Source organism: Plecotus auritus (assembly GCF_963455305.1).
Source record: "Plecotus auritus genome assembly, chromosome: X".
Taxonomy (NCBI): Eukaryota; Metazoa; Chordata; class Mammalia; order Chiroptera; family Vespertilionidae; genus Plecotus; species Plecotus auritus.
The window spans coordinates 8,677,517-8,702,454 of NC_137784.1; the positions used below are offsets into that span (position 1 = coordinate 8,677,517).

A 24,938-nucleotide genomic window follows, 5' to 3' on the forward strand; every position below is an offset into this window, starting at 1 on the left:
AACCAAGTCCAGATCTCACCATACCAGCTAATTTTTTTTTCTGTAGTGACTTGGTTTTCAGACACTTCCATCTTTCCAGTTTCATTGTAGCTTTTGTTAAGGACTTGGGGACTTGAATGACAGCGATATTTCCAATTGCTTTACAACATTTTATTTCCAGTACATATCACCTCGCAATGTGTTCCCTTGTGGCACATAGCAGGATCATTACATTAAAAATGGAAGGTGTAGTTGATGATTGCTACACTCTGATTACCCAGAGTGTTTGTCAAAGGCAGTAGGCAGGACACATAAGCTCCATTTTGCTGTTATATTGACTGTCAGGTTTACAGCACATCTCTGCTAGCATAGAAGACTTACCCAATAAGTATATTTAGTGGAACAGACCTTTGCAACTGGAATAAATCCCCCTTGGCATGAGAATAAACACAGTGAAGAAAATGATTTAGTGATCAAATTGGCTTATCTATGCCTTAAAAATAATAAGCCTATCTAGGATCAGTGTTTCTCAACCATTTTTCCCATTATTGAGACATTTTAGACATATTTTCCTGATAGCTTACCCATGAAATTTTAATGCCATAGATATACTTTGTATCTGTTTATGTACTGTTTCTCTTTGGAGGAATATAAACCATTGTAATATCTAAACTTTTTTCTCCCTACCAAGAACAATTTCCATCTTCATGACAATACATGTTTTGGATTTTGCTTGCTAGTACACACTGATTGAATTCAGAAGATGTTTCATCAGTTCTATATGCAAAGATACCCTATTCTGGTGTATACAACTCAAAAGGATGTAAGATAGAAAATGGTTCTTTAGTAAATCATACGTTGCCAATGAGATCAAAACTCATTCCTCTCCTAAAAATAAGGAAGCTCTAATAATAATAAAGAGCATATGGTTTCCAAGTAAAAATGGTGTCCAAGTCAAAAACCTTGCACCCACAAATTCTGGCTTTGCTCTCAGAAGGGATAAGACTATGAGCTTGCAACAACTACAATTTCACATGCTTGTCTATAAGCACACATTTATTGAGCTCTGACTATGCAGACTTCTAGCTCTATGAGGCCAGGGACTGTGTTCAGTTTTGCTCACCATTGCAGAATAAATGAAAGAAAAAGGGAAGGGAGAAAGGAAGGGAAGAGGAAGACAAGACAGTATGCTAACTGACTTGAAAACTGCCTCTAAGAATATTATATTTAGGGTGAAGATAGATATGTAAACAAATAAATAAAATGAAATATTATAATCATTACAATTGAAAATTTATATAGATATGGTGAGGGTACAACCAATAATTAATTCTATCAAATTAGAGGTGGGAGCAAACTAAAGTGGGTTACGAAAATGTTTAGAGAGACAGGCTATATTAGGGTTTTGGGGGGCCCTAGGGCACTCTTGGTTTGTGGTCCCCTTCTTCCATAAAACACATTTAAATATAAAGTACAAGATGAGCATAATTATCTGAGCATTCTAAAAGCACAAAGCCAGGACGTCCAGCAAAGACCTCTAGGAAGGCAAGATGTTTAAGTGAGATAGACCCTAAGGATAAGCTGGAAGAGTAGCTGAGAGATACAGAAGAGTGTTCTAGGTAGAGGGTACACCTTGTTCAAAGACCTAGACGTGAGGGAACTATTATGATTGATAAAAGAAAGGCAAAGAGATAGAAAAGGAAGAAAGGGTGAGAGATGAAGTTAGAGAGGAAAGTAAAGGTGAAACTACAGTTGGCCCAGTGTTAAGAAGTCTGGCTTTATCCTAAAGAAAATACGATGCCATTTAGTGAGCATACAACAGAGTATACAGATGTTAAATTATAAGATGTACAACTGAAAATTATATGATGTTACTATCAACCAATGTCACCTCCAATAAATATAATTTTTAAAATAAATAAAAATAAAAGCTTCTATATTAGGAACCAACAGGATTAGGTTTGCATTTTGGATATTCATTCAAGCTATATTGTAGCCAATGATCTGGAAAGGGTGTGGTGGACATTCTGGGGGTCCACAAGGCCTTCTCTTCAGGGCTCATGTACATATATCCTCAGCTTCTGGAAATATTGGCTTTTAAAAGTCTCACAACTGAGTCCTTCCATGGGAATTGTCCCCAGCCACAGGGAGCTATCTTTCCCAAGGGCAGACCCTCTCCCAGACAGCACCCATGGCCATAACTGGCTAATGAGATACAAAGGCCCATCCATCTTCCCTCACTCAATCAGGGACAATCTCAGCTCCTAACCTCCCTGAAGGACTGGCTGAGGCTTCTGTTGTAACCATGTTGCTGGTCACTTCTTCCTCTGTCTAATCCTACTTCATTAGTTTCCTATTGCTGTATAAAACATTACCTCAAAACTTAGTGCCTTAAAAAACAAATTGATCATCTCACAATGCCCATGGGTCAGCGTAACTGGATCCTCTGCTCAGGCTGCAAAGTGCTGGCCGGACTGTATTCTTATCTAGAGACTTGACTCCAGTTGTTAACAGAATCAGTTTCCTTGTGTTTGTAGGACTGAGGACCCCAGCTTCTTGCTGGCTATTGATTGATTAGAGGCTGCCTTCAGTGCCAGCAGGCCAGCAGCAATTCCTAGAGGCTGCTCAGTTTCTTTCATATGGGCTTTCCCAACGGCCACTTACTTAAGCCATCAAGGAGAGTCTCTAGAACAAGTCTGCTTAGACATAATTTAAAGTAATTGCAGGAGTGATGGCTCATCACCTTCGCTGTATTCTATTCATTAGAAGCAAGTCACAGGTCCCATCCTTACTCAAGGAGTGCAGGTTGCATGGAGGTGTAAACATCAGGAGATGGTAGGTATCTTAAAGTCTGTCTGCCACACTCGCGCCTTCCTCACTTCTTACAGGTGTATTTCCTAAGAGCAGACCTCAATAAACCTTCATGTAAGTATCCATCTTAGAGTCGATACCCAGGGAGCAGTACTGGAGGCAGGGAAGTGAGCTAGAGACTGTTGCTGTTACATCAACTATGGGTGATAGCAGTGGGAGACTGAGCAGTAAATTTTCTATTAATAAGTGTATAATAATTATTAGCATTTAGAATGACACATGGCCTATCTGAAAGGAAAACCAATTCTAAAAAGTACAAGATGTCTTCAAGGAAGGATACACACAACAAAAATAATTCATTTCTAGGTCTGTAGAACAGATTAAATATAATAAAAATTAGGCTTACTGTTTCACAGTGTAAAAATAAACCTCAGACCACAGTCACATAATCAAAAAAATAATTGGCATTTTATTTAGTATGGATTGTACTTCTACAAATTGCAGAAAAAGTCAACAGATAGAGCTGCACTAGTAGAGATTGACAGAAAATATACAAGCAACAGTTATAACAGGATCAAATTCTACCTTGTTTATCAATACTTCCATTTTTATCCATTCCTTGTACAATAATTACTTTTATCCATGCTTAGTCATATACAGAATGATATAAATAATATTCATAATTATTTCCACACCATATTATAGGGATTCTCCATTGGAAAAATATTTTTCCTTAGGTCTCCAGAGTTTAAAATATAGATAGTCCTTATTTTTGAAAATGCTTAAATACTGATGGACTTCTAAATCAATAATTACAAACACCAAATGACTACACTTACACACTGTGCTGTCAGGGAAATACTTTAGAATATTGGGAATAGTCAACAGCTTATGATTCCAATGGTCTTCACAGGTATTATTGATTGCCTTTCACTTTCATGCACATTCAAATTTTCTTACAAAAGAAGAATGGTGAAACAAAATATGTAATCTGCCCTTAATAATTTGTGGTACTCAACAGTTGCACAGAAACATGTGTTGAGTTTATTGGGAAGCAGAATAGCAGCCCTTCAAAGAGGGGTGAGCCGCTCATCCTCTGTCATGAAAGTGTCATTAATGTGCCATCCCTTCGTATCTAGGGGGTCACAGGGGATGCCATTTTCAATTGTGATCGTGTTTTCACTCTTATCTTCAGTGTCATCTACTTCAGATGGTCCTTTGTTCTTCCTAAATGCACATAAAAAGAATTATTGGAATCTAGGAGGAGAAAGCATGGTCTTTTACACAAATAGGGAAAGCAGGAAAGGAAAGAGGAAACTTAGAATGATGAAAAACTTATGCTATATTTATATACTAGAGGCCCGGTGCACAAAATTTGTGCACAGAGGTGTGTGTGTCCATCAGTCCAGCCTGCACCCTCTCTAATCTGGGACCCATTCTGGGATGTCTGACTGCCTGTTTAGGCCCGATCCCAAACGGGCAGTCAGACATCCCTCTCACAATCCAGGACTGTTGGCTCCCAACTGCTCGCCTGACTGCCAGCCTGATCACCCCCTAACCACTCCCCTGCCAGCCTGATTGACACCTAACTGTTCCCCTGCCAGCCCAATTGCCCCTAACTGCCCTCCCCTGCTGGCCTGGTCATCCCTAACTGCCCTCCCCTGCAGGCCTGGTAACCCCTAACTGCCCTCCCCTGCTGGCCTGGTCGCCCCCAACAGCCCTCCCTTACCAGCCTGGTCGCCCCCAACTGCCCTCCTCTGCCAGCCCAGTCACCCCTAACTGCCCTCCCCTGCAGGCCTGGTCACCCCCAACTGCCCTCCTCTGCCAGCCCAGTCACCCCTAACTGCCCTCCCCTGCAGGCCTGGTCACCCCCAACTGCCCTCCTCTGCCAGCCCAGTCACCCCTAACTGCCCTCCCCTGCAGGCCTGGTCACCCCCAACTGCCCTTCCCTTGCTGGCCTAGTCTCTCCTAACTACCCTGCCCTGCTGACCATCTTGTGATGGCCATCTTGTGTCCACATGGCGGCAGCCATCTTTGACCACATGGGGGTGGCCATCTTGTATGTTGGAGTGATGGTCAATTTGCATATTACTCCTTTATTAGATAGGATATAAAACTCTAATACGCAAATAGACCAAATGGTGAACAACCAAACAACTGGTTGCTATGATGTGCGCTGACCACTAGGAAGTGTGCACGGAACATGGCGGGTGTTGGCCGTGGTGGGATGGTGGAGCAGGTGAGCAGGGGTGCCAGACTAAGGTGGGACGCTGGTTGCTGTCATCAGGGTAAACCTCTGGTGGTTACTGAAAATTATTTGCTCCCGCATGCCACGATCCTGCCCGGGGCTTGCACCTGCTGCTGTTGCCGGCCCCACTCGCACCCACTGCCAGCGCCAGAGCCGCTGCTCGCACCTGCTGCTGGTGCCCGGCGCTGGTCCCAATCGCTCAGCACCAGCAGCTGCCAGCCCCAATTGCCCCCAAGGGCTTCTGCACCTCCCCCAGCTCCTGAGGGGCGATTGGGGCAGTGGCTGCCACTCACACCTGCTGATGGCAACAGCCCCACTAGCACCCGCTGCCGGCACTGGCCCCAATCACTCCACACCATCAGCAGGTGAGAGCAGGGCTGGCTCCATCAGCATGTGGGAGCAACGGCGGGGGAGTGGGGGAAGTAAGACTGCTGGCAGACAGGGGACCAGGGGCCGCAGTGGGAGGAGCCAGGCAGGGGCGTGGAGGATGGGCCGATAGTGCCCACTGCAGCCTCGCAGCCCACAGTTCCTTTCAAGGTGCACAAATTTGTGCACTGGGCCCCTAGTTTTCAAATAAGTTTCAAAGCTCATAAAGAGCTGATGTGGTGCCCTAACCCATTTGGCTCAGTGGATAGAACGTCGGCCTGCAGACTCAAGGGTCCCAGGTTCGATTCCGGTCAAGGGCATGTACCTTGGTTGCGGGCACATCCCCAGTGGGGGGTGTGCAGGAGGCAGCTGATCAATGTTTCTAACTCTCTCTCCCTCTCTCTTCCTCTCTGTAAAAACCAATAAAATATTTTAAAAAAGAGCTGATGTGGTGAAAAGATGCTATCAAGATAAGAAGTCTTCATGGATGACATATACATATTGATCAAATCGAATGATCTTACTTGGAATACAAACATATGTATACATATGAATACATATGTATATTTATATAAATGCTTATGTTTGCATACACACATATATACATTACATTAACACACAAATTGAATGCAGGAATATGAGGAAAATGTATGGTAAATTAGTAAGTTAAAAAATTTGGCTCTAGGAGAACTTCACAAAAATTGAATTGAAAAAAGTAATAAATTCCTCTCACAGGATTTGACAAATTAATGGTCTGCAAATGTTGAGTGAAAATCAAATTGAAATGGCTTATGAAGAAGCAAACTCACATTACTTTAGAGAAAGGAAGTAAACATTATAAATTGTAGGTATCACTGCTTGGCTCTACTCATTACAAAACAATTGTATTTATTTGTAAGCCATGTTTTTGGAACTCAAAACACATTTTACTGATTACATTACATCTCATAGCTATAATTCCAGGTCATTTCAAAAATACTACATGACAGGATCAATTTTGAGTTTTCATTCTCAGACCCTTTGTAGACACTGCTACCCCAACCCAAGTGGTAACCAGGCCCTTAATATTTCCTTGGAGTGTGGAAAGCTACAGACTTTAATTGAAAGGTTCTTCCTGTCTTTTGTGAAAGACCAAAACAGTTGAGCCAATTATGCTTGATATCATAGAGGTAAGGGGCAAAAAAGAGAAGTGGGTACCTCTAGGCAATCACAGGGAGGAGGAGTTTCCCTGAGGCTTATCACAAGTTAAGTGTTGGGGCATGGTGGAAACATGATGTTAAGCACAAAGCTTCCAGACTTACCAAAGATTCTATTGTCCCAGGAATTTAAGGAAACTCCAAAGAGGCAGACCTGAATGATCACATGTCTGGGATGATAGGCATTGCTGTGGTGACCGGGACAGACTCCCACCACTATGGAAGTGCCTTAGAACCTTAGTGACTCTGGAAGGTGAGGTGGTGGTGAAGATGCCCCAGTGATGACTGAGGTAGAGTTTCCTATTAGTCCTATATGAAAGTCCACTTCAATATGCTTTAAATAATATGGAGTATGAAGAGAGAGAGAGAAAAGAGAGAGCTTGTGTTTATGAAAGAATGGTAGCTGATATAGAAGGAGTAACAGAAAATCACCACTATAATTTATTCTAATGAGGCTCATGAATGGATGCTAAACCACTGAATGAGAAATGGTTAGGGAACAGGATATTTACATGGTCTCAATATATCACCCCCACAAGCAATGTACTAATTATAAAGAGACATTTGTATTTTGTCAAGGGAGGAATTTGGTGAACATCACCAACAAATGAGACAAATTCACAAGTGCCTCCAGATGTGACACACTAAAATTATATATTATATATGTAATTCTGTGTTCCTGCCCCACCCCATCACCAATTTTTTAACCTTAATCTCTCAGGAGGAAGTAATCAGAGTAATCGAAATCCAAATAAATTTAAAGATATTTTATAAAACAGCTAATCTGGACTCAGCACAGAGTAGGCTTAGAATTGGATGAACAGACACATAGGTGGCTGGCTAGCTTGCTATACAGAGGGTAAATGGATGGATCAATGAATGTATATCAATGACTGATTGGGAGGATAAAAAGTTAATGGATGGATGGATGGATGGATGGATGGATGGATGGATGGGCGGATGGACTAAGTTATTCAGACAGTACCCAAAGGTATATCTTGAATGCGATCCACTGAAAAGAAAGACGGGGGGTGGTGAGGGAGGGAGGAAGGAAGGAAGGAAGGAAGGAAGGAAGGAAGGAAGGAAGGAAGGAAGGAAGGAAGGAAGGAAGGAAGGAAGGAAGGAAGGAAGGACATATACATACGTGTTATTTCCTCTATCTCTTGTTATTTTTTCAAATGGATGGAAGAAAATATTCATTATCCTACCTTAGGAATTAGGAGTTAGTATAGATTTTGCCAGGCTTTGTTGATGGTTTATTAGATAATTTCAAATAGCTACAGTTCATAATGAAAGTAGCATCCAATACTGTAGATCCCACTGTCATCACTTGAAAGTATTGTGCCATTTTATATGCCTCTGTCAAATGTGTCACTATAAGACCCAATGCTGGGTTGAAAGTTGGGGGTTATAGTCCCAGAGACCTAGGAAAGGATAGGCTTCTGTGTTTCTCCATCCTCAGAGTGAGGCACTACAATGGCTATTCCAGGCCCCAGCAATCAGAGATCAACACAGGTTGGGGTGGGCATAGAGTTTCATGTGATGAGAAGGTCCTCCTGCCAGATGATATCACCTACCAGAGGATTAGAATACTCTGGCCCCTCCTCTTCTGGACAGGAGTATTGTTACTTTCCATGTCCTCCAGAAAGCAAAAAACAAAAAACAAAACTGACATTCTATAATGATCAATCTCATCATTTCACTCATAGTACCCAACATTCATTCAATAACTATGTTTTAAGTGCCTACTATATGTTGGAAGAGACACAGTCCATGTCCTAAAGTGAAAAGAATAGATTCAATAAAAGGGAAAAACTCCAAATTTCACTTATGCTCCCTCCCTCCATTTTTCATAGATTATAAAAGAGAGGAGTGATATTTTAGTAGGGATGAAGCCCTGGAAACAAATGTATATTTATAAATTATCATTAAAAATGCCTAGCTCGTCCTAACTGGTTTGGTTCAATGGATGGAGCGTCGGCCTGTGGACTGAAGGGTCCCAGGTTTGATTCCGGTCGGGGGCATGTACCTGGGTTGCGGGCACATCCCCAGTGGGGGGTGTGCAGGAGGCAGCTCATCGGTGTTTCTCTCTCATCGATGTTTCTGACTGTCTGTCCCTCTCCCTTCCTCTCTGTAGAAGAATGAATAGAATATATTTTAAAAAAAAAAAAAAGAAAGAAAAAAAATGCCTAGCTCAATCAATTTTCCCCCAAGTCACTCCTGATTGGGCTTGGAGTGAATAAAAATATCCATAACAATAAGGAAATTTTAAACAGTCCAATCTTACCCTAAAATTTCTGTGTTAGGTATGAAAGCCATATTACAAAAATCTTAGTGGATGGAGCAGTCTGGAGTAGGTGGCAATGCAACAGTGTTGGAAATAACAGCTGCCAGTATTTATTTACCAGTTTCTTCACTTTAAAAATGTTTTTATGGAATTAGAAAACTGCAGAGATCTGAATCCAGGCAGATCACTGCAAGGAATCTTGCCTCCCCCTCTTCAACCACAAAGGAAAAATAATCCATCCGTCATCACAAAGGAATGGGGAGGAACTAAAAAGGAAGATGCAAACAGATGAGGACAAGTTTATATTTTTTAGAAGAAGGATTTCTCAACCAAAAGAGATTCTGAGTGCAATTGCTGTGGAAATTTAGCAAACTGAGCTGTGTCAGTGGCAAAGTAGGCACATATTGTTCTTTTGTGACCTCAGAGTCAGTTGTACAGAGTCTTGACATTGCTGGGCTTCACAAATTGCAGCGTCAGTAACATTCTGGCTGGTGGAGATGATAAGCAGTTCAAAGGTGATCTTACAGTAGTGATATAGCACTTTGTCACGTTTCATGGTGTGTACTGTAATAAACTGATTCACTGCCTGTGCATTGCTTCTACTAAGAATAATAAAACTTAACTATCTTTCTGAATCATTCCGAGTTGTTGTTCTGAAAAAAAATCCTGAAAAATAAAATGAAGTGTTAAATGACTTCTGCTGTTCCTGTAATGTCAGGTAGTTCAGGAAGAGAATAATAAAAAAAGTGACTGGCCCAGCTGGCATGGCTCAATGGTTGAGTGTCGACCTATGAACCAGGAGGTCACGGTTCGATTGCTGGTCAGGGCATGTGCCCGGTTATGGGCTTGATCCACAGTGTGGGGTATGCAGGAGGCAGCTGATCCATGATTCTCTCTCATTATTGATGTTCCTATCTCTTTCTCCCCCTCCCTTCCTCTCTGAAATCAATAATATATAGATATATAGATATTTTTAAGTGACTAAAATACCTGAAACTAGCCCCTAGGAGCCTTGAGAGTGAATAATCTCCCACAGATCTAGAGAGAAGAGGGGACAAAAGAAGTATCACATGTCCCTCAGAACTAGGGGGTGTTAATGAATAGGGATTGCTCAAGATAAAGTAGTGGTGGAGTACTTCTGTCTTCCTTCAAAAAGATAGGGCTGAAGAGACAAGGCCCAAGAATAGCCATTAAAACAACAAAAGATAGACAAATATGATTTTTAAACACATAATAAATTATTGGAGAATTGGGGCTGTCCTCATAATCAATATGGATGATTCCTGGGGAAAATCATGTTGCTGGAACAATTTCAGTGGGCATTGCAGCACAGTGAGATTGGTGTGCTTTGGGATCAAGTCTGCCTTGTTTTAAACAATGGTACCAGTACTTTCTAACCATATATCTGTAGGCAGGTCACTTTATATCTGCCATGTGATAGCCATAATACTAATTAGTATCTATTACATGGCAGAAACCAGTGCTTTGCACACATCATTTCCTTTAATTCCCATTGCAATATTATGAAGAATGTATTGGTATCCCTATTTTTCATATTTGAGCTAAGATTCAAATATGTAGAGTAACTTGTCTTTCAGAATGCAACAAGATTGGTGAAAGCAGGGGACCTAGAACTCTATTTAGTCTCGCAGGCTTCACTCAAAACACATATTTGATTCCTATTGAGTATGCACATTTAAGAACAGCAAAGAAAAAAACACAATTATTAGCTCTAAAATTTCTGCAACAATTAGGGAGCTAGGTGAAAAATATTATTCTCATTTTCCATATGTGACATACTCAAGCTCACTCAGCTAATAAATGCCAGGGCCTGAGACTGGAACGCAAAACCAATAGTATTGATCCAGTGCTCTTTCTACTAAAACATACACAGCACATCATCGACATCATCACCATTACCATTATCACATCACCCTCACTATTATAACCATCATTGTCAACATCATCATCCACCATCACTATCATCATTATTACTACCAACACCATCATCATCATCAACATCATCATAAGGCTGACAAAAGAACTAAAACATCTATATCTGGGCTGGGGCTAGTCATAGATCTAGTACAGACATCATTGTGAAGTAAATGCAGTTCATCTTGTCTCCCTCAAGACTAAAAGTTTTAGGGACAGATCATATCTTTTCCATGATTAGAAAAGGCTTTCATCACAATTATCGGCTCTCCCCACTTAAAACTATACCCTCTCCTCACTTTGAAATAATACTTTGCTCAAGAGAAACCCACCAGATTATAGCAAACTTAAAACACAACAAATCAATTTATCTTCAGAACGTTGTCATAATTGTCCTGACTATATTTGCTAATTATTGATGCTCTCCAGGTTTACAAAGGGATTTGTCCATCTGTTTTCCTAGTTTGAACATGAAATGAATTTGTGGAGGCAAAGCTGTGACAACAGCCTCACTTCTCCCAGGCAACAGATTATGATGCTACACACCCAATTATTATATTACTGTAGAATCTACTCAGAAGGAAAGAGCTGATCCCAGCACAAACTAGCTGAAAGGCCAGCAAATGGCAGGATAATAAAATAATAGTAACAGCTAACACTTATTGAGCGCTCACTGTATGCCAGGCACCACTCTAAGCACTTTACTGCATTAATTCTTTTTACCCCACCAAGTTAATTATTTCTAGTATACCTCACTGTTGCTCTAGCAAAGTTATCTGCACACAGAGGAAAAAAATTAACCAACATGATTCTAGCACCACAAACCATATTCGCCTGAGCTTGATTTCCCTGACTCATTGCCTGTGCTTCCTGATATCCATACAGTTAATGGATTATATATAAGAGCAGAATCAGGTGATAAATACTTGGAATCTAAGCAGTTTATCTCCAGAGTCCATTTTTTAAACTCCTATACTATATTGGGAAACAAGGAGATAAAGTCAATCCATAAAGGTTACAATCAATAGAAGCCATAGAATTATAGCATTTTAGGATTAATGCAAAACTGTAAAATATTCAATGTAAGTATTCAAATATTACAGATAATATTTCTTAATATTCAAAAAATAATAATAAACGACTTGTACCAAGTTTCTTTGTATTACATATCATGCCAAGCTCAAGAAAATCAAGCAAGCACAACTTGATCTCAATCTTTGAGTTTAATTTGGGACTAGACATAAATCACATTTATTCCACAGCATTTCACTTATCATTTGTGAAAAATTATAAAGCCCATGATTTAAAATCATTCCTTTGTGTTAGTAACTAAGGTGAAACACATGGAAAGTAGCAAACCTCAGGAGAAACATTGAGTTGAACACACACTTGGCCAAACAGATCTTACATGTCCTATCTGGGCATCAAGCCTTTTGAAAACAATGCATGTCCCACTTATCAGAATTTTCCTTTCTCGGTGTCAGAAAAAAAGGTTTAGAAGCATCAAGTGTCTAGTGAAGAGTTGAGGCCTCCCTCCACTTCCCCTCTGTATCAGAGGTACTTGTAAACAAAGTTTTCTCCTTTCATCAAGCTGAGAAATCCTGTCTCTTCTCACCCTGCACCTTACTAACTCCGCCACTAGTCTGAAGTTCTCTCTTGAAGTAATATCAATCATTTAGACAGCAAAATTTGCAAGTGTCCCAGCATCCAGGTAAATAAACTCAAGGAGTGGAAATCTATTCATAAGGTGCTAACTTGGAAGCTGTCAAAATAAGTTAATTAATGTAACCTGAATATTTATTAAAATGCGTCCCATTCAGAGATTCTAATTTAGTGGGTCTGTGATAAAGCCAAGGAACCTACATTTGAAACAAGTGTTCCAGGTGAGTCTGATTCAGGGAGTTTATTCAAAGGCCACTTTGAGGAATGCAGTTCTATATCATACCATAAGCACTAGACAGGGATGAGCATCCATCAAAGGGAGGAAGTACAAAACAGCCAAAAAGAATCTGGGACAAGATGGCAGCTACAGGCACTAGGCCAAGAAGAGGTAGGCCAAGGTGGGGAGGAAATAACTGGAAGTGCTGGCATTTGGAGGTGGATGACTACCAAAGACCAACTCTGCCCACCCAAAAAGTCTTAGCTCTGTATATCTAGCTTATAAAATCATAACGTAGATTTAAAATTGACTCTGGATATGTAACATTCATATGGTGTAGAATACAGAGAATTATAGTAATGGAAAGAAGCATAATTAAATAAGGGACATTGGACTCTAAAAAGCCTCTAAATACAAGAGCATAGATGATATTTTTTAAATCACCATTTTTTTCAAAGTTTCAGATATAAGGCTTTATCTTCAGCTAGGGACAAATCCTCTCCTTATTTTTCCAAGTCATGAGCAAACAGAAAAACACTCTTTAATCATTCCCTTTCAATATCTTACCTTCTACGTTGCCGGATTCCTGATAAAACCAATAGTGTGATTGCAACTATGACGAAACAAAATACCACACCGAATATAATAATCCAGATGGGCACAGATGGGTCAGTGGGTGGTGCAAGAGTGGAAGGAATTTTTAAAAATTCCAGAGTCTGGTCATTCAAAGAGAAGGCATTGTTGATCCGGTTCCTATTCATTCTAAAATACAATGACAATAAAAACAAAGAAAACAAGACAGAAAAAAAAAATTAGGAACAGAAAATGTAGACCTATCTCTCCATGATTAGACAGTTTGACGAGGGCACTCATGCTGTGGTATTCTTTTCATAAGTTAATGTGCTCACTGCCAGAGAGGTGCTCTTCTATGCACTACTGCTCTCCCTTGTTGCAAATGTTCTAGAAGTAACCAGAAGTCCTGAACTTTGAGCTCTGCCCACCATGTTTTATTTCCTAAGAGGGTAGCATCTAGATTAAAATGACAAGGATCTATTTAAGGTGATTTGCATAAATACCAACAGCCCCAAAAGATAAAATTATATGTTAACAAGTAAATGATGAACATGAGAACAAAAGAAAACCAGGAAAAGAAAACATTAATCCAGGAGCAGTTGCAAACCCATCAGTTGGATCTTTTCCCCCATTAATTCAACAAACATTTGTGGAAAACTTACTAAGTACCAAATACTGCGCTACATGCTGTAGATACAATGTGAAATAAAAATACTAAAGACCTACGGGAAGGATGACAGATCAGCTCCTCTACAATCACAGTGCAATACAAAATGTTCTATGAAAAAGGCAAATATGGGTACAGTTAGGGGGCCCAGCAGAGGGCTAAGTACATTATAGTGAGAAGTCAGGGCTGCTTTCCTGAGAAGGCAACTTTTGAACTGTGTTTTGAGGAACAGGTAGGAGTTCTTTAGACCAAATTGTGTAGTGAGCACAGGAATGGAGACATGGTATAGTATGATTTTCTCAGTAAACTGCAAGTAGTTCTATATGACTAAAGTAAATGGTGCTTTAGGAGTCCAAAAGTCTAGAAAGCATAAAGGTAAATATGCTACTTTTCCTGGGGAAAATCTGCATTTTTGGTGGTGGCACCAGTTAGGGAGGCATGGAAACATGCCTTAGGGAAGGGTTGGTTATAAAGACTTCTTTGTCTGAAACCAAAAAAAAATTAATTTCTAACTGGAATTTGAAAACTAGATGAGGAGATTTCTTGGAGATATGGTATGGCCTTTACTGAATTCACACTAGACAAGCTGACTTCATCTCCCTCTAGAGCAGCCCTGAAAAATAGAAATACAATGTGAGTCTTATGTGTGACTTAAAAATTTTTAGGAGCTGCATTTTTTTAAAAAGTAAAAACAAACAAGTGAAATTAATTTTAATAATACATTTTTCCCAATACATCTAAGAAAATGTAATTTCAACATATAATCAATATTGCCTTGGTTCACGTCTTATTTTGTATTAAGTATTTGAAATTCAGTGTGTTCTTTATACTTAGAGCATATCTAACCTTGGACTAGCTACATTTCAAGTGCTCAATAGTCACATGGCTGGTGACTACTGTCTTATACAGTGCCGGTATTGAATTTGACAGTAATGGCTTGAGAATCTCTGCAGATCCGCACCAAGCTATCAGGAAAGACCTCCTTTAGCAAATAAAAATCTATGCTGAGGCATGATTATTCATTAATATAAAGGATAATCCCAACCAGATAATCTACAGCAGGGGATAATGTCAATGTGATTTTTACCAAACTGTGGAATGTTTTCTTTTTTTACAACCTAATACTGATAATCCAGGAACACAAATATTTCCACAAAATAATGAACTCTAAGGCCTAAGTCAGAGTAAAATGAAAAGTTGCTCTGCATTCTCATCCTATCTACTGGTTGGTTAACACTTTGCTATTCTATCACCTTTCAGGCTGATTAGAAGTTCCAGTTCAGTACAGACTAAACCTCAGTCCACCACTGAAATCCCCAATAGGTATCAATCAGTAAGAATCTTTCAGCCAAGACTGGCCTTGAATACGGCAGACCCTCACAAAACAGCTAAAACAGCCATCTTAGAACTGGTCAGTCATTCCCTCACCTGATTCTATAGGTGTAAACACTCTAGTAGAGAGAGAAAAAAAATCCACTGGACTTGGTGGCAGCATGCCTGGGTTCAAGTTCTTGCTGTTTATTTTTCTAGCATGGTGGCCTTAGAAAATCTATTAATCTCCCTGAATCTCAATTTCCTCATTTATAAATGTGGAATAAGAATAATGACTCAAAAAGGACTGGCATTGGTATTAAATGCCACAGATGCATACAAACATGCCTGTGAAGCAAAAACTGTTAGGCAAATCAGGTATAACTAGTATTATTTTGCCCAACTATATAGATCCTTCAGACTTGAAATTTCTCTTGCCTGCACTCTAAATGCCACATCCTTCTTTTCACTCTATCCTTCCCTCTTGGTATTGTTTCCTTTCTTTTCTTTTTTTAAAATTTTATTTTATTCTTTAAAGTATTACATATAGTAGTACATATGTATCCTTTTTTCCCCCATTGACCTTCCCCCGGCCTCCCCTATCCCCCAGCACATGCCCTCACCACCCGCCCCCCGCCCCGAAGTGTCTTGCATCCATTGATTATGCTTATATGCATACATACAAGTCCTTCAGTTGATTTCTTACCTCCCCCCCCCAACCCTCCCCAGCCTTGCCACTGTAGTTTGACAGTCTGTTCTATGCTTCTCTGCCTCTGTATCTATTTTTGTTCAGCAGTTTATAATATTCTTTATTACGCATAAATGAGTGAGATCATGTGGTATTTTTCTTTCACTGACTGGCTTATTTCACTTAGCATAATGCTCTCCAGTTTCATCCATGCTGTTGCAAATGGTAAGAATTCCTTCTTTTTTACAGCAGCGTAGTATTCCATTGTGTAGATGTACCATAGTTTTCTAATCCATTCATCTGCTGATGGATATTTAGGCTGTTTCCAGATCTTAGCTATGGTGAATTGTGCTGCTATGAACATAGGGGTGCATATATCCTTTCTGATTTCTTGGGATATATTCCTAAAAGTGGTATTACTGGGTCAAATGGCAGTTCCATTTTTAATTTTTTTAGGAAACACCATACTGTTTTCCATAGTGGCTGCACCAGTCTGCATTCCCACCAGCAGTGCATGAGGGTTCCTTTTTCTCCGCATCCTCTCCAGCACTTAATCGTTTATTGATTTGTTGATGATAGCCATTCTGACAGGTGTGAGATGGTACCTCACTGTTGTTTTGATTTGCATCTCTCAGATGACTAGTGACTTTGAGCATGTTTTCATATGTCTCTTGGCTTTCTGAATGTCCTCTTTCGAAAAGTGTCTATTTAGGTCCTTTGCCCATTTTTTGATTGGATCATTTATCTTCCTTTTATTAAGTTGTATGAGTTCCCTGTAAATGTTGGAGATTAAACCCTTATAGGAGATAACATTGGCAAATATGTTCTCCCATGCAGTGGGCTTTCTTGTTGTTTTGTTGATGGTTTCTTGCTGTGCAGAAGCTTTTTATTTTGATGTACTCCCATTTCTTTATTTTCTCTTTAATTGCCCTAGGAACTGTATCTGTAAATATATTGCTACAACAAATGTCTACTATTTTGCTGCCTATGGCTTCTCCTAAGATTTTTATGGTTTTCCATCTTACATTTAAGTCCTTTATCCATTTTGAGTTTATTTTTGTGTATGGCGTAAGCTGGTGGTCTAGTGTCATTTTTTGCATGTATCTGTCCAGTTTTCCCAACACCATTTATTGAAAAGACTGTCTTGACTCCATTGTATGCTCTTGCCTCCTTTGTCAAATATTAATTGAGCATAATGGCTTGTGTTGATTTCTGGGTTCTCTGTTCCGTTCCATTGGTCTATATGTCTGTTCTTGTGCCAGTACCAGGCAGTTTTGAGAACAGTGGCTTTGTAGTATAGCTTGATATCTGGTATTGTGATCCCTCCAACATTGTTCTTCTTTCTCAAGATTGCTGCAGCTATTTGGGGTCTTTTTTTATTCCACATGAATTTTTGGAGAATTTGTTCTAGGTCTTTGAAGTATGCCATTGGTATTTTAATGGGGATTGCATTGAATTTATAGATTGCTTTGGGTGGTATGGACATTTTAATGATGTTGACTCTACCAACCCATGAACATGGTATGTTCTTCCATTTGTTCATGTCTTCCTCTAGCTCTTTTTTTTAGCATCCTGAAATTTTCCTTTATTTTCATACAATCCTGTCGCGCCCTATCCATTCCCTGACATAAATTTCCATTCCATTAGCCATTCTCACCCCCTGAATAGCTTCTCCTGCTATTTGAAACAAACATTTTGTTGTGAACATATTCTTCTACATATCTACCTTCACCCTAAACACTCTTCCTCCTTACATGAACTGAGGCCTGGTTTAACCACAGTGCCTTCATTTTCCTTGCAGCCTTCCCACATCACAGGGCTTGAATAAAAGTCCTTTTTCACGTGAAATACTAATACAATATTCCTAGTTCTTACTACCTAAGTGGTGGATCTTAACAGTATTCTTAGTAGCAAAAATGTAGGAACAATTTAGTTCAAATCATCATTTAAAGCAAATTAAATCATTTCCCACTGGTATAGATCAGGAGTGGGGAACGTCTGGCCCGCAGGCCAAATAAGGCCCTCGAAATCATTAGTCTGGCCCTGCCAAAGCATTAGTGGTGAGTTAATGAAATGTTTGACCAAGTATAGCAGGCTAATTTTTTAAGTTGAACATTTTCTATGGCCTACGGATAATGTTATAAATATCCAAATGGCCCTTGGCAGATAAAAGGTTCCCCACCCCTGGCATCAATAACTTTGCTTCAGCAAGGGAAATAGATGATTGTTCACACAAAACCTTTGGCATTTGATCATGTGCTCATTATCTTAAATGTTAATATTTTACAGAAAGCAAATGAGTTCTTTCACTAGATATTTCTCCTTGGTAAAGACAATAATGTACACCTTAGTAACCTATAAATCCATAGTAAAGAGAGTTATTTACTTTGTTTCATTTTTCTTTTTCGGAAAATACAGGGTGTCCCAAAAAATGTATACACACTTTGAATAATTATTAATTCCAATGGGTTAAATCTGAAAAGAAAGAAACATCAATTGAGCTATCAGCTGTTAAATTGTATGTGCATTTTTGGAATACCCTATAGTTTATTTCTTCCAATATACCTTTGCCCAACATCAATCATGCATGAGATCTGAAGTTTTGACACATAAAGTGTGCACAGTAATTGACATAAAAACAAATTGCATCCTTCTGCTTCTATGTAATAAAGATTACATTTCCCTTTTCAAAGTCTGTTATGATCACAAGGAGAGGAGGAGAGGAACCGTCAGGAAAACTGTAAATCTTGAAATGGGTAAAAAATATCACTGAGTATCTGGCAAGAACACCTTTCTGGACAATTTCTGCCTTTTATTGTTTATGAGTTATTTTGCAAAACTGTAAGTTGTATATAAAACTAACATAATGTAAATGATTCCTGTCCACAGAAAATCAAGTGAATTGTGTCTGGTGGAACATGATTGATGACTACTTGATAAATAAACTGGTGCATCTTTTTTTAAATGAATATCACCATTCCTCGATTCCTATGTGTGCATGTTTCCTTGAAGTCTCCTTTGAACTAGTTTTAATATTTTACTAGTTTCCTCATTAATGAATGAAATAATAAAGTATTTGATAGAATTTACTTTTTATTTGTATGAATCCTAATTTTATCTCTTTTTAAAAAAGGTATCTTTTACAAATTGGTAGTCACAAAGTAGTCATGAGGATGCAAAGTAAAGCACAGGGAATATAGTCAATAATATTGTAATAACTATGTATGGTAGCAGATATGTACTTGAAATATAGAGGGGAACACTTTGTAAAGTATATGACTGTCTAACTTGAAATGCTGTACACCTGAAACCAATATGAAATAATACTAAATGTAAACTGTAATTGAAAAATTACAAAATAAGATTAAAAGGTATCTTTTAAAGATAAAGACTGTACATTGAATAAGGAAGGTAAGTTCTTAGAGACCCAAGAAATCTGAGCTAGGGGTACCATATTATTTTTGTTTTATAAATGAAAAAAGGAAAGCAAAAGAGAATAAGTAATTTGTCTATATTCAAATAATTAGCAAGAAGCAAAACCAGAATTAACAACCTAAACATTTGGCCTCCAGAATTCATGTGATGAACCATCACACAAGAGTTCTGTACAAGGTGTTCTTGCTTTAAAAAAAAAAAAAAAGACAGTACTAAACATTCTTAGCTAATATTTAAACCAGGGTCTCTCAACCACAGCATGATTGACATTTGGGGTCTAATAATTCTTTGTTGTGAGATACTGTCCTGGGCATAGTAGGATGTGTAGCAGCATCCCTAACTTTTGCCTGGTGGCAAACTTCCCTCTGCCCTGTGCTGTGATAGCAAAAATATCTGGCAACATTGCCAAATGTCTCTTGGAGGGAAAAGTACCCCTTAATGAGAACCACTGATCTATAATCTCTAATACAAGCAAGCAAAATAAAATCTCTGACATCTTAATAAATAAATATTGTGAAGCAGAAATAAATTTCTTTAATGCCTATGAAAAGAGTTGAATTAATCAACAGGTTGATTTACTTGTAGAAGGCATATTTCACAGTGATTACCTTATGGCTGACTGTATCTCATCAGCAGGAAGTGTGTAGTTTTTCGTAGGATCTGTAACCACAAACCAGAATGACACCCTCCGGGTTACATTGCAAAGTAAGACATGGGAAATTCTGCAGGTGATGGGAAGAAAAAAAAAAACACTGTAAGCAAATTATGCCACATTTCATTGGACTATCCACTCTGGTGTTATTGCCATCTTAAGAGATGTCTCAGCTATTAATGAAAAGTAATTTCTACCATTATGAAGACAGGTATTATTAAGAATAAAATTACATAGGAAATTTCTTTTGTTTCAAAATCATATACTTGAGGACCATTCCTTAAATAAGGACTCTACCAAAAAATAAAATCAAGAAGAATTATTTAGTAGAGAGCTTCAGAGACCTCACTCTCCATCACCTGTTAGCTGGCAGCACCCTGCCTTCCAAACACTGGGCCTCTGAACCACTGAAGCTTCTCGGATCCAGATAAATCCACTGCCCACTCTTGATCCAATAGTTGCTCTAATGGCCACTATTTTTGTGCCTCTCCCACTCCAGTATTGGGGCTGGACCAGTAACAGACCTCCAAACTAAAGTGCTATGATCAGTTTACCATAAACCTTTGAACACTGTTTTTGCAGTTACCTGCTTTCTAACTGTAAATTGGAAATGTGCTTCCCTCTATTCATACACATGTATCCACCCACCCAAGGGCACCTTGACCCCTGTGCCAAGAAGACAGTACTGAGGCCTCTCAGCCAATGCAAGAAAGGAAAAAGGAAGTTTGACAGACAACTCTAGTTTGAGACCCAGACGCAAAGAGAAGGAGGCCAAGCCTAGAGCACAGGCCGTTGGCCTTCAAGCCGTATGGAGAAACGGAGTGATCCTCTCCTTTGTGCCCAGGCCTGGGACTCTGCTCCTGGTGCAACAGGTCGAAAGACAATGCCACTACCCTCCCTAAGCCTTTCCTGTCTGTCATCCACCCTGATGTAAGGACACCACCAGCACAGGTCACACAGTCACGGCTGGAGACTGTGAGAGAACTGGAAGCGTGTGGTCATGCTGGTGTCCTATTACTTGAGGCCCTGCCACCACCAACTCCTAAAATTCAAACCCACAGTTATTTTACCCTGGTGAGTACTACTCTGCCCCTGCATGAGTCAAGGATACTACCGGGTCACCTACCACCATCCCACTGGCAGGTCTGCCAAGCCCCAGACCCCCACCCATCCACCCACCCACCCACCCCTCCTGCCTTTTCCTAGGAACATACTGATGAGGAAGGCATTTCTCACCCCTGCTTGTCCAGTGTGCATACTAAAAAGTTTGTTCTTATCTTAAACATTAAGTATAGGCATCTTTATTATCTTGGAGATTGTCATAGTCTTTCTTTCAAAGATTCATATAATAGGATTCTTCCACACCACAGTTTCTCCAGCTTGGCACTGTTAACATTTGGGGCCAGATAATTCCCTCTTGCTTGCTGGGTGCTGTCCTCTGTGTTGCAGGGTTTCAGCAGAGTCCCCGGTCTCTAACCTCTAGGTGCCAGCAGCATACCCACATTGTGAAAATGTCATTGCCAAATATTCCAGGATGCGGAGGCTTGGAAGGAGAGAGAGAGAGAGAGAGAGAGAGAGAGAGAGAGAGAGAGAGAGAGAGAGAGAGAGAGTGTGTGTGTGTGTGTGTGTGTGTGTGTGTGTGTGTGTGTGTGTGTGTCACAGAGACAGAGAGAGAGAGAGAGAGAGAGAGAGTCACCTAGTGGAGAATCCCTGAGAGACAGTGCCCTCTACTGGCAGAAACTGTTAACCTGCTCTCCCAAAATGGTGTGTTTAAAACATGTCCAAAATACAGAGAGATGAACAAAATTAAGTGCATGCTTGGCAAAAGTATTGTCCCCAGTTTTGTAGAATGCTATAGCATGTGAATTATTCATGGTTTTGCCCTTATTAATAATCAGACAATGTAAAGATTTTTTTTAAATGAGTTACTCATTTAAGCCCTTCAGGTTGCTAAAAATTAAAAAGTAAGATAGCAACAAATGCTGGTAAAGATGCAGAAAATTGGAATCCCAGGCAGTGCATGGAGGTGGGGGGTGTCCTTGGGTCCAGCCATTCTGGAAGTGTTTCCTAGAACAGAGTGCAGCTACCAGCAGTTCTCTTACAGAGAGAGAGGTATCAGTGAGACTGTTCTCTGTCAAACTCTGTCAGAGCTGAGAACTGGAACAACCTCAGTGTCCATCAGTAGGGGAATGGATCACGGAAATCTGGTCTGTGCTATCAAGCGAGTCCACAGATTCAAGGAAAGAAGAGCCCAGGGCATCTGGACTGTTGAGCCGGATAATTCTGTGTTGGGTAGCTGAGCTGTGCATTGCAGGATGTTTAGCAGCAACCCTGGCCTCTCTCGAGTAGTTGTCATTAGGCCACCTCCACTAGTGACAATCAACAATGTCTCCAGGCATTGCCAAATATCTCCTGAAGGACAAAGATCACCTCCAGTGGAAAGCTACTGAACTAGAGCTACACTTTTACAAATAAAAGGACAAATCTCAAAAATACATTTATTGAATGAAAAGGATGGGAGGTGTAATGTTATATGTAGCACATGCCATTTATATAAATTAAACACCAAGTAATACTGCTGGCATAAGAGAGGAAGCCAGGAGCCAAAGAAGTGGTCATTTGAACATTTGCCTATGATTTTCTTTCCACCGAAAGTCTCTTTAAATACTGCTCAAACATGAATTTTGTGGTATTTGTCTTTAGAGGCAGAAAATAGCTGTATTCTCCCTTGGAGCTTGACTTCTAAAGGGGCGGAGACAGAAGATAACCAAGTAAATAAATGTACACACTGCCAGGTGGGAGAAGTGCTGTAAGAAAAATAAAACAGGAAGAGGAATGCATGCACTCCATCAGTTCTTCCCTGTGTCCTCCTCACCATGGAACTACACTGTCTCTTACTATGAATTCAAGTTATTTATTCAGTGTTTCTTTGGGGTGCCAACTCATGCTTTAATACAGCACCTTGGCAAATAAAGTAAAAACATTTGAAATAAAAATTTCTGAAAGATTAAAATGATGATGAAAAGAGTAAATCCAACATTTTCAACGAAGACAGTTACTGTTAGATACAAAAAAATCTTGGACTGAAATTCAACAAATGACGCTTCTCTTTTGAAGATTACTTCCTGTCATTTGCTAGACTGGAGACTAGGCTTTTCACTCTACATGACTAGAAAGGGCTTGAGATCTTAGTGTGTCAATTGAGAACACTGCTGGCATTTTGAGTAGGAAATTCCTCATTATGTGGCAATGTCCTGACATGGGTACCAAATTGGTTATCTCTCATCCCCACCTTCTAAATTCCACAACAATCTCCAGGAATAGATATAACCCAACAACACCCCATTTCCATATGCAACCTTGATATGCTACATGGCTGGAATCAGTACTATACCCAGGTGAAAAACACTTATAAATCTCTTCAGACATGTCAAAGTTATGAAAAACAAGGGAAGATGGAGAAACTGTTAGATTGGATCAGCCTAAAGAGGAATAGATTCTAGAACAGAAACAGGACATTAGTCTAAAAAAGGGAAAATCTGAAAAATGCCACAATTTTATAACATAGAGCCAATGTTAATTTCTTAATTTTGATATATTTATCATAATTATTTAACACTAAAGGCCTGGTGCACAAAATTCGTGCATGGGTAGGGTCCCTAGGCCTGCCCAGTGATCAGAGCCGATCAGGGCCTTCCAGCTGACAGCCAGGGCCTTCCTTCATTCCGCGCCGCCCCCTGGTGGTCAGCACACATCATAGTGAGCGATCAAACTCCTGGTCTGCCAGTCAAACTCCCGAGGGGACACTGCATGTTAGCCATTTATATATATATAGATAACATTAGGAAAATGGGTGAAGGGTCTAGAGTAGAAATTCTGACCCTCAGTGCTACTGCATTTTAGGCTAATTCTTACTTGTGAGAAGTTGTCTATTCTTTTGAAGGATTTTTGCAGCATGCCTAGGCTCTACACACCAGATGCCAAGAACACATCAAATTGTGAAAAACAAAATGCCTCCAGACATTTCCAAATATACTCAGGAGCAGTGGAGGAACAAAATACCCTCAGGTTGAAGACTATTGGGACACAGAATCTTTCTGCATTATCTCTGCAACTCTCTTGTAAATATACCTTTTTTCAAATTAAATACAAACACATATACAAATACAGGAGCAAAGCAGTTATTTTTAAAGTTCCCTGGGCACATTAAAACGATATACAAGAAATAAGGCAATGGATTAATAATAGTTCTTACTTGCTTCATAGATAAAACGATAACAGATACACATGTACTTAGAAAATCAGGAAGAGCTGTGTTCAAATGCAAGATAATGGCATCTGTCAGCATAAGGGTGCTTTTAATACTTATGCAAAATTTTAAAAATGTGTTCTGTTGTGTATTAAATTTTATCGAGTATTTATTAGGATACCCCTCCCCCACTGTACTAGGGTCTTAGGAAGCACTATTTCCATAATTTACCCAAGACTGATATTACCAAAAAAGGGGCAATACTTTTAGCTGCATAGGGTCTTCTTCAACAGAATACTAAGTATCCCTCCTGCATGACACTTCCATGAAGAATAGTAAGTCTAAGACAGGGGTGGGCAAACTTTTTGACTCAAGGGCCACAATGGGTTCTTAAACTGGACCGGAGGGCCGGAACAAAAGCATGGATGGAGTGTTTGTGTAAACTAATATAAATTCAAAGTAAAGGAGCAGAGGGGAGAGCAAGAGAACCGGATAGAACAGCCGGATCCGGCCCGCGGGCCGTAGTTTGCCCAAGGCTGGCTAAGACATTAAACAAACAAAAAAGTCACTGCCTTTCCTCAAGTGTGGGGAGCTCTGGACTGAAGGTGATTCTCCAAGAATTGGCTCCATTGCCATTTCTCATCAATGGCGCCAGACAGGGC

The 24,938-nt window shown here is 39.7% G+C and overlaps 1 protein-coding gene across 1 annotated transcript in view; it reads right to left on the reverse strand.

The window, feature by feature from the left end:
- Positions 1–3,234: 3,234 nt before the first annotated feature.
- Positions 3,235–24,938, reverse strand: part of CLTRN (collectrin, amino acid transport regulator) — a 31,930-nt gene continuing 10,226 nt past the window's right edge. The window contains exons 4-6 of the mRNA XM_080653915.1: positions 19,984–20,097; positions 13,269–13,463; positions 3,235–4,017 (exon numbers count right to left, since the gene is read on the reverse strand). Coding sequence (XP_080510041.1) covers positions 3,861–4,017; positions 13,269–13,463; positions 19,984–20,097 — 466 coding nt within the window. The 3' untranslated portion in view covers positions 3,235–3,860. The remainder of the gene's footprint in view (positions 4,018–13,268; positions 13,464–19,983; positions 20,098–24,938) is intronic.